Here is an 11260-nt window from a genome sequence, read left to right as displayed (position 1 = left end):
CTTTTTAGCAGCATAGATAAGCTTTTTAAAAAATACCTTTTTTATTGATTTCAGAGAGGGAGGGAAGAGAGAGAGAGAGAGAGAGAGAAAGAGAGAGAGAGAGAGAGAGAGAGAGAGACATCAATGATGAGAGAGAACCATTGACCGGCTACCTCCTGCATGCCCCACACTGGGGATCGAGCCCACAATCCAGGCATGTGCCCTGACCGGAAATCGAACCTCAATATCCTGGTTCAAAGGTCGATGTTCAACCACTGAACCATGCCAGCCAGGCAGTATATATAAGCTTTGCTTGTTCTAGAATTTCATAGAAAACTTTGTTTGGCTTCATTTATTCAGAATAATGTTTACTTATCAATATTGTCTTTTATGGCTAGTACTTTTTTGTGTCTTCAGAAATCCTTGCCTACCCCAAGGTAGAGAATACAATAAACCCCAGTGTGACTGGTGTAATTGCAACTATGCTAATGCTTCTTCAGTGAGTACCCTGGGGCTCAGAAACAAGGTGAGAGGAGACTGTGGGTAGAGCTGAACGGGCTGTGGGGAACCTTCCTGGAGACCAGGCCTTCAGGAAGCCCAAAGAGCCAAGGTGATTAAAACTGGTCCTGCGGCTGCAGGAGCAGCTAGTTCAGTTAGTCAGCAAGCATTTCTTGCAGGTCCACTGTGTGTAAGGTCCTGTTAAGAATTCGAAGCGGGGCCCTTGCTGGTTTGGCTCATTGGTTAGTACATCGGCCCTTGGGCTATAGGGTCACAGGTTCGGTTTGGGTTCAGTTCCGGTCAAGGGTGCATACTTCAGTTGCAGGCTGTGTCCCCAGCCCTGGTCAGGGCATGTGTGGGAGGCAGCCAATCGGTGTGTTTCTTTCACGTCAATGTTTCTCTATCTCTCCCCCTCCTTTCCACTCTCTCTGGGAATTAATGGGGGAAAAATGTCCTTGGGTGAGGATTAACAAACAAACAAAAGAATTAGAAGCAGGAAAGTTGGGGGCCCAGGATGGGCATCTGGTGAGCAGAATCCAGGAAAGTGCTGTCTTAGAATTCAGACAACAGTGAGGGCAACGATTTTATCAGAGGACAAACACATACACAGACTGCCTCATTGATTTGGTGGCCAAAGGGAAATCTGGTTTGACTTGCTGGTAGATGTGAAAGCCTGAACTCTGTACACCACAGACGTTTTTAATATGGGTCGAGTTGATAACCACGACCTTAGCTCACTGAACAGCTCACTAGAATATAAAGATAATGGGAGATACTTGGAAAGCAGAGTAATAAAAAGAATAGCTAACGTTTGTTGAGCACATAATGTGTGCACCTTTCTGATATAATAATTTGATTAACCTTTGCAACAACCCTATAAAATATTGCTGTTAATTCTGTGTGACCAATGAGGAAATTGAAGTACAGAGAAATAACTTGCCCCAAATCATACAGCTAGGAAGTGGGAATGGAGGTTTACAAACCCAAGTGATTGGGCTCTGGACTCTAGCCATTCTGTTAGGATGGTGTGGTCTTTGAAGGAGGAGTTCCTGCCTGAATGGCCATCATGGGAAATTAGTAACTAGGCTGTGACGTTGGCTCCACCAACTCAGATCAGGACCTTCGCGTAGCTGTTTCTCATCCGGAGGATGGCATGGATGCTCCCATCTTAGTGGGCACTTGTGCTGTTGATGATGCCAGCACCTGCCAGACCTCGGGTCCAGTGAGCGAACCCAACACGTTGTTACCGTGCACATTACCCAGAAAGTGGTCTCGGGGCTGTTTTCTGTCAACAAAATGAAGGGGTGGGCTACACTCTCTCAAGTCTTCCCTACCTGATAATCCAGCACTGGTGGAAATGATCTCTTTAAGGGGGCAAGCATTCCTCCCCCCGTGATCCCCCTCCCCCCCACCCCAATTTCTACTCCCGCTTTCTTTGTGTACGTACATCTCAGCCTTGGAATTGCACTCTCACCTGTGGTTAGCTTAACATTTTGATCTCATTGTTATTGGAAAGGGGACCTGGCCCTGAACAGGCCTGCCTAGGGCCAGCCGGTAGTGTCGTACAGGACAAATTTCACGATGTGAGTCCAGGTGAATTTTATTTTCTTTTTAAAAAATATATGTTTATTGATTTCAGAGAGGAAGGGAGAAGGAGAGAGAGAGAGAGAGAAACATCAATGATGAGAGAGAATCAGTGATCGACTGCCTCCTGCACACCCCCTACTGGGGATCAAGCCCACAATCTGAGCATGTGCCCTTCACCGAAATCGAACCTGGGACCCTTCAGTCCGCAGGCCAACGCTCTATCCCCTGAGCCAAACCAGCTAGGGCGAGGCCAGGTGAATTTTAGAGGATGTTTATTAAAGCTGGGGACAGTGAAACAAGAAAGGACTAGGGAAATGAGCCCAGGCTGGTCTACTTGGGCTCACTAGGAAGTCAGAGAAAAGGGGGGCTTGGGGACAAGTTCAGGGTTTGTCTGGGACGAACTGCTGCTGCCCATTGCCGACCTGGTTGCAAGCCTCAGAGTTTAGGAGATGCAAGTCTGTGGGGGAAGAAGGCAGGGGAGGTACGGGCAGGCGTGCTCCTGGGAAGGAGAAGGCTCGCTGAGTCCTTTGTCTGGAGGCTTTTATCTCTCTCTTGCAGGCAGGAATCTTAGGGGAGTTCTCAGGGGAGGGTTTCAACAGGATATTTATCAGTTTTCTAGGTGTGCTCCTTCGGGGTTGTGGTCTTCACTGATTGGTCAGTGTCAGGACAGGGGGTCATTAGTCATTGCTGCTGGTACTGGTGTCGCCCGCTTGGTTTGCTGCTTTTCTGGATCTGGACGTGAGGTACTACTGAGGCCTCCTCTTTCTAGGCAGGTGACCTGTGTCTGCTGTAAATTGCTCTGCCAGTTTGTTCAGTTATCCGTCTCAGTTTCCCTATTCCACTTGTCCTGGCTTACTGGCCTGCCCCATTGTAAACTCTGATCAAAAGAACAGTTATGTTTTAAATCTAAAGGGGCTCTGCCTCTAGCAGAATAAGCAGCTGCCACCAAGGGCTTGAGAAAACATGTCATAGCTGTGCCAAACCCATAGCTTTGAATGAAAGTCTGTAATGTTTTTGGTTCAGAGCAAAAGCTAGAAGAGCTATTTCTGGCATTTCTTCTCTCACTTGCTACTGATGCATACTGGATAATATTATTATTGTATTAATGTGGCTAGCACTAGGATAAATATAATCAAAAGGATAATTATTTCTAAACTCCTTTGATACTAGCTGCAGAGCACAGAACAAATAATACAAGACTGGCTTTCCTGATGCTGAGCCACTAAGCAGTGGCCGGCCTGTCCTGTGGAGGAGTGAGCCCCATGACCAGAGGGAGAATGACTAAAGGCTGGGAGGTGACCATTGAGAAAGGCTGTAGAGAGCCTTGCAGTGGGAAGGAAGTTCCACTGAGTCATACCAACAGCCTCCAGAAAATTATTCCATATGCCTTTTTGGTTCAAGAATAGCTTCTTTAAATCCATTGAGAAAGGCTGTAGAGAGCCTTGCAGTGAGAAGGAAGTTCGACTGAGTCATCCCAACAGCCTCCAGAAAATTATTCCATATGCCATTTTGGTTCAAGAATAGCTTCTTTTTAAAAAATATATATATTTTATTTATTTTTTACAGAGAAGAAGAGAGCAGGATAGAGAGTTAGAAACATCGATGAGAGAGAAACATTGATCAGCTGCCTCCTGCACACCCCCCACTGGGAATATGCCTGCAACCAAGGCACATGCCCTTGACCAGAATCAAACCTGGGACCCTTCAGTCGCAGGCTGATGCTCTATCCACTGAGCCAAACCAGTCAGGGCAAGAATAGCTTCTTTTTTAAACAATAGTCTACTCTTAAACTGAGAAGGCATATGGGATAATTTTCTATATGAAGGGAATACAGGTGGAAATTGAAGTGTGCCTTTTAGTGCCCAGAATGTACCAGGCATGGACTGGCATTCAGATAATGCTTGCTGAATGAGTGAACATGAAACATCAGTGAAACTATCATATCAGTCTGGTGACTGTGAGCAAAAATCAGCATCACCAGCACATCAGCTTCTTGTTTCAGTGGTCACTGACGCGGGAGCAGGGGAATCCAGTTTGTCTGCAGTTAAAAGGCAGAATAGTTCAAAAACACAGACACCAACCGAAAACCACCCACTAGAATTCCCGAGGTCTCCAGTTCACAGACTGTACTAGGAGTCACTCAGTTAACAAAAGAAAACCAGCCCTAGCTCGTTTGGTTCGGTGGATAGGGCGTCCGCCAGCGGACCGAGTTCGATTTCAGTCAAGGGCACATACCTCCGTTGCAGGCTCCATCCCTGGTCCTGGTCGGGACCTATGCAGGAGACAACCAATTGATGCCTCTCTAACATCGATGTTTCTCTATCTCTCCCCTTCCCTTCCACTTTTTCTAAAAATAATGAATGGAAAAATATCCTTGGGCCCTGGCTGGTTTGGATCAGTAGATAGAACATTGGCCTGTGGACTGAAGGATCTCAGATTCAATTTTGGTCAATCGCACATGCCCAGGTTGTGGGCTCAATCCCCAATGTGGAGTGTGCAGGAGGCAGCTGGTCGACGTTTCTTCTCATCGATGTTTCTAACTCGGTATCCCTCTTACTTCCTCTTTGTAAAAAATCGATAAAATATTTTTTAAAAAAATAAAATAAATAGAAAAATATTCTTGGGTGAGGATCACCTCCGCCCCCCCCCCCATAAAAAGAAGAAAAGAAAACCACTTGTGAAAAATTTCAAGCACTAAACTATGTAAGCTGAATTCAGTACCCAGAGAAATAAGGTAGGGTAGCTGTCTATTTATAAAGCTTATTAGAATATGATTTGATTTATGCCCTACTAGAAGTTTCTGTCTGGGGAAACTGAGGAATTATGTGAAGTAGAAATAGAAAGACCTTTAGCAAGGCAGGCATTGAACCAAGAATTGTACCCAACCAACCCTCCCAACAATTGTTTAGGCCACCTCAGTGCTCTTTTTATTTTTCTAATCTTAGTGTCTCCAAAGGTTATTGAGTAGATTAGTAAGGTAATTCAAAGGAGTATTTAATAGATGTTTCTTCCCTCTTTTCCCCTGCCTTTTAGACAAAGGAATCATTGGAGTAGAGTAGAAACTTTAACAGACTGCTGTGAATCAGTGGCTAAAATTTAGACAAAAGTCTATCAGTAAGTTACTTGCCAGGTGCTGGGTTGGATTAGATTCTTTCCTAAGAATGCTTAGGCAGGTTTCCAAATTTGTCTGCTTTGATTTAGCTCACACCCTTTTTCTTTGATTAAATGTTTATTTTTGTTTTGTTTGTGGTTTTTTAAAATATATTTTTATTGATTTTTTACAGAGAGGAAGGGAGAGGGATAGAGAGCCAGAAACATCAATGAGAGAGAAACATTGATCAGCTGCCTCCTGCACGCCCCCCACTGGGGATGTGCCCTCAACCAAGGTACATGCCCTTAACCGGAACCGAACCCGGGACCCTTGAGTCCACAGGCCGACGCTCTATCCATTGAGCCAAACCGGTTCTGGCTTTGATTAAATGTTTGACTCTTATTTCTCCAGGCTCAAACCCCAGCTCTTCAAGTTCCTTTACTTTTAGAAGGATCTTAAGTTCCAAGGAAAAAGAGTTGCTTTCATTTTCCTATTACATAGACAGTTTTGAAAGCCTTCGTGTTTTGGTGGGGCCCAGTCACACCCTCTACAAATCCACAGACTAGAAGTATAAATTTGTCAGCCTGTGGGTTGTAAAATGAAACCATGTACCAAAGGAAAATGGTGAATGACTCACTCACATGTGATCTTCCGGGAGGAAGAGGGATTCAGCAAGAATGTGACACAAGGACAGCAAATCCCTTCAGAATGACTGTTCTGGTTCCCTGTTCTGGGATGTGGGTCAATGTTATGAATCTGAATGGAGGCCACCAAGTTCAGTTGGGATCTCAAAGATAGTGTCTGCTACTGGGGTGAATTCATCCTGTTGCCACAACCAGCAGGACCAGGGAAATTGTATTCATCAGCACATCAAGAAGGGGTTCAACTCTTAGGGACAGGTTTATATTTACAGGTTTGTCATACACACACACACACACACACACACACACACTCATGCACGCACACATGCACTCATACTCAAACAGACACACCGCTAATTTATTTATTTACATTGAGAAATGCAGTTGTTACTTAGATAAAAAGCCTTATGCTCCAGTACTTTGTAGACAGGTACACCTGGGAAGCCAAACTCTAGTCCAGAGGTTGCTTGGCAACCATGGAAATAGAACAAAGGGTTTTTGGTGGATAAAATTCATCTTCACAGTGGAGAAATAACTGACTCTGGTTTTAAGAAGCATCAGTCTACCAGCCGTGGGCAAACTACGGCCCGCGGGCCGGATCTGGCCCGTTTGAAATGAATAAAACTAAAAAAAAAAAAGACCGTACCCTTTTATGAAATGATGTTTACTTTGAATTTATATTAGTTCACACAAACACTCCATCCATGCTTTTGTTCCGGCCCTCCGGTCCAGTTTAAGAACCCATTGTGGCCCTCGAGTCAAAAAGTTTGCCCACCCCTGCTCTGGACCATTGGATCCTGGGACTAAGCCATCTTTTCCTTTGGATTGGGCTTTGAATAATATTCCAGAGTAAGCCTCTCAGGATTTTGTGTGGAGCTTACATTGCAATGGAAACAGTTTTTCTTTAAATATGCTGATACCTTTCAGCGTGTTAACTTCAGTTCAGGAGCCACTCTTTCTCATTGAAATCAGTTTGTATATCTTTGCTTTGGTGCTTATTTGATGATTTTACTCATCTATATCTCAGGGAACAATACGATTTGCCTGCTTTCCAAATTTTGGGTATGTGGGGAGGAATGCACCACACAGCTGTCTCCTTGTAAAGGCCCACTGAAGTATTACTTGAAATCTGAGGTTCTTGTTCCACAGACCTGCCATCTGCCATAAGGGCATAAGAAACTTTCTTCTTGAGTCAGCACTCAGCTTTCAATTTCTGGCAGTGATCCCAGTGGGCAGTTTGTTGGAAGGTGTAATAATTATCCTTCTAGACATTCAACCTGAAAACAATATGGACGTGCTCTCCACATATTTAATTTTTTCTTTATGAATCCATCATAATTATCTCGGCAAATTTTTGTAATCTTACCTGAAATAGGTTGAACTTCCTTACAACACATTATTTCCTTATGTAACTGCTTTTAGAATAGGTTTCTTATGTTTAGTTCCTAGCTTTCTTTCAGTTTGCTCTGAAACAATGTCTTAAAATCCTCAGGAGCCCTGCCATGAACCCTCATGGCAGAATTCCATATTGTAAAGCAGTTACAGTTTCCCACCCACATACTGCCTACCGCTTAGGTATTTTTAGTGGTCACAAACATATGGTCCCTTCCGTCTTCATCGATCCTTCTTGAAGAATCCCAATGTTTTTAGGGTCATTTGAACCACATCCCGTCCTGAGTGTGTCTGTGTTTTATAGGTATCAAGGCTGAGCCACAGTTGTTCAATATTTTGCTCCACCTGTGAGCAGCAAAGGAGATTTTAAAACCCCGACACAAAGTCCGAGTCATTGTGAACTTGGTCACATGGTTCAGTTTATGGAATGGCAAGCTGGCCCTCAGAGAGAGAGAGAGAGAGAACAAATGAATCAAGGAAGCTGAGGCAGAAAAGGATTCCCATAAAGAATCCTTGGCTCTGTAGGGCGATGGGATATATGGGAGGACTTAGACCAGTAGTGCGCTTCCCAGGGAGAAGGGCCTTTCATCCTTTGGGGGCTGGTCATTTCGTGCGGTTAAGAAGAGGTCTACTGCATTCTGTATTGGGAGAGGGGTGTGTGGGGTTCCTTCCCCTCTTTCCACTCCTCCCCTATCCTTGCCAAGCATTACTGAGACCTTACTGGGTGCCAGATATTATGCTAGTAAGCATTAGTATGGATTAATCTTACATGGATTATCTGATATCTAATGAAAGAACCAAGGAGTACCTTTTCTACATTCGTTTCTCTAATCTATTTAGAAACTACTTTGGTACTAGTAAGTAATAAATGCACAACAGCTGTCTTTCTATAAATGGGATTATGCTGTGTGCTGTCCAAGTTTCAAAATAAATTGCCTGGCTAAAAGTAGCCTGTGTTCAAGTACGGTACGTTTTTTCCTTTAGTAAAATATTTCTAGCTCATTGAATAATACCTCTCATTTATTTGCAGAAGGCTTTTCTCAAACAGTCTTTCCACTTCTTGACGTGGGCAAAAGAACTGAAAGTATTTGTGTTAAAGTCTGGCTTCTGTGGGAGGTGTCCCCCCTCCCTGCTCTTTCACTCATTGTCCTTTAGTCCAAAACCACGTGGAAGCAAAGGGAGGGCCCTTGCTCCTAAAAGCAGTGTCTGCCAGGCTGTCAACCAATCAGCAGCAATTCAATCCAACTCACATGTTAATTATATTAATGATGAATGTGGGAGCATTTGATAATTTATATGAGATAAAACAGGGCCTCTAGATCAGGGGTGGGGAACGTCCAGCTCATGGGCCGTATTAGGCCCGCAAAATCATTTGGTCTGGCCCTGCCAAGGCATTAGGGGTGAGTTAATTAAATGTTTGACCAAATATAGCAGGCTAATTTTTAAGGTGATAATTTTGTATGGCCCGCTAATGATGTTATAAATATCAAGATGGCCGTTGGCAGGCACAAAAGTCCCTACCCCTGCTCTAGATGAAGGAGTGGCTGAGGCCCAGGAAAGTCTCAAAAAGCCCTGCTCTTGGCTTACCCTGGCACACTCTGGGCAAATGTGAAAGAGGCACCTCCTCCTGCCTCCACAGATGGTCTTGGCCCTACTCCATCCCCATTTCATGCCACTCTACCCCTTGTTCTTTTATTTTTAATATTTTATTTTATTGATTTTAGAGAGGAAGGGGAGAGGGATAGAGAGATAGAAACATTGATTGGCCACCTCCTGCAAGCCCCCCCACCAGGGATCTAGCCAGCAACCTGGGCATGTGCCCTTACCAGGAATTGAGCAGGTGACCTCTTGTTTTAGAGGTTGATGCTCAACCACTGAGCCACACAGCAGGGCTGCCCCCTGTTCTTGAAGCTTTTTTCCATCCCTCAAACATGGGAAGTTTATTCTTGCCTCAGGGCCTTTGTGCTAACTCCTCCCTCTCTAGAACTTTGGATGGCTAGCCCCTGCTTAATTAAGTCTTAGCTCAATGTTATCTCCTTGACAGAACTGTCTAAAGATGTGACAGTGCTCCAATAAGTTCACTGATGAACACTGAACATTGAGTTTCATATAATTTTCACACCTCACGAAAAATATTCTTTTGATGTTTTTTATCAACTATTGAAAATGTAAAAACCCTTCTTAGCTTTTAAGGCTGTACAAAAAAACAGGATTTGACCCATGAGCTGATCCTCCATATCACGAACCTGTTGTATTTCCATCTTACTGGTATCTGAAATTATCTTATTTACTCATTCGTTTATTTGTTGTTCATCTCTCCAGGTAGACTGTGAGCTCCTGGAAGGCAGGTTCTTTGTCTTAGTCACTGTGTTATCTCTGTCAACTAGAACAGTGCCTGGACTGTCGAGGTGCTTTATGAACATTTGGTGGTAGGATGAATAAATCTATGTGTTTCATGAGCCACCTTTCAACATGGTCCTCCTTCCACATCTCTCTCATGTATGCGCTCTTCCAGGTGCCACACCTACGCAGGTCTTTGCCTCTGTCTGTCCCTGTAGTAGTATTTCAAGCCTTCCTGTCCCCTTGTCTCTCTCCAGGCTACCTTATAGTATAGTCCCTTGCTAAATAAAGTATGTCTTTTACTATGTCATTTCTCTGTGAAAACAAAAACCTTTTCATAATTTTCCCATCACCTACAGTATAAAGTCCAATTCCTCAGATAGGCTCTTATTAATCAGTTCCCTGCCTGCTTTTCCAGCCTTATTTCTGAGCCTTCCCTGGAATGAGCCTTCTGCTTGAGCAGCCTCATCTCCTCATTCACCCTAAAGCCACTGCTCAGGCTGTCCCCCAGAACCCATTAGTGCTGGGGTCCAGCCCCAGCAGGTCCAGGGGTCCCCAAAGGTGTGGACGGAGTTGGCAAAGAAGGAATGACACGGAGACAGCGTTCAGTTGATCAGCAGCCTTGCCAGGATCTCTAGCCGAGTTCTCCAGCCAAGTACTGTGTCCATGTTCTCTTGCTAGGTTCTCCAGCCAGGTTCTCCAGGTTCTCCAGCCAGGTTCTGTAGCCATGCTCTCACACTAGGTTCTCCAGCCCGGTTCGGTTTAGGTTCTCCAGCCAGGTTCGGTCGCCAGGTTCTATAGCCGGGTTCTCTTGCCAATTTCTGTAGTCAGGTTCAGTCCAGGATCTTTTGCCATGTTCTCTCCAGCATAGGCACTTAGTTAAGAGGTTTTATTCCCTCCCTAACTTCAGGGGAAAATCCCTACCTGGGGAAACAACCTTTCTCGGAGAGGTGACCTTGGTTAAAACACAGCGCCAAGAAGGTGAGCAAACATATTAAGAACAATATGCCATATATGCCAGGTCCCTTGAAACAGCAAGGATGGACTGGCTCCTGGCACATTAGCATTCCCCTCAGGCAGGCATCCCCTGTGTAATAGGAGGTAAGTGCCATGAGTGATGGGCAACGGGAAGGATGGAGCAGAGCCTAAGGAGAGCCGGAAGATGAAAAGTGAACATGACCAAAGGTGACGGTAATAAAGTGGGTTAAGGAGGATTTAGTTATTCCGGGAATCATTGAAAAGCACTGCTTGGTAGGGTAACCTGGGCTAGTGCTTTTCAAACTACTATGCAGACAGATATTCGAGGAATCTTGTTAAAATGCAGATTCTGGCCTTAGGTCTGGGGTAGGGCCTGAGATTTTGCATTTTTAACAAGCTCCCCGGTGATACCCATGCTTCTGGCTCTGGGACGATTCTTTGAGGATCAAGAATCTAACTAAATGCTTAGGAAAGGAGCCTTTTCCATAGGACTTAGATATGGAAACAGGAATTGGCCTTCCCTCAGAGACCGGCCTGTATATCATTAGCCGACACTGAAGACATTTCTTGCGGTCTGAATGACTGGATGAATGAGAGAGAATTTGTCTTCTTGGTGAAGCAGGGGTTGCTGAAGAGAACTAATGAGTGTGTTAGGCTGCAGCTTAAAGGAGGAAGCACCTTTAAGTCCCAAGTTGGTGGCAGTGAAAGTGGCTGTTGGGAAATGGAAAGAGGCTAATGTTGGTTGGGCTGCTGG

The 11260-nt window shown here is 44.7% G+C and overlaps 1 protein-coding gene across 1 annotated transcript in view; it reads left to right on the top strand.

Moving 5' to 3' along the window:
* The first annotated feature begins 10645 nt into the window (after positions 1 to 10645).
* ANXA4 (annexin A4) overlaps positions 10646 to 11260 on the top strand; it is a 34450-nt gene continuing 33835 nt past the window's right edge. Inside the window, exon 1 of the mRNA XM_015571467.1 lies at positions 10646 to 10713. Coding sequence (XP_015426953.1) covers positions 10646 to 10713 — 68 coding nt within the window. The remainder of the gene's footprint in view (positions 10714 to 11260) is intronic.

This window comes from Myotis davidii, unplaced genomic scaffold (genome assembly GCF_000327345.1).
Source record: "Myotis davidii unplaced genomic scaffold, ASM32734v1 scaffold247, whole genome shotgun sequence".
Lineage (NCBI taxonomy): Eukaryota > Metazoa > Chordata > Mammalia > Chiroptera > Vespertilionidae > Myotis > Myotis davidii.
This window is presented reverse-complemented; position numbering and strand designations above follow the sequence as displayed.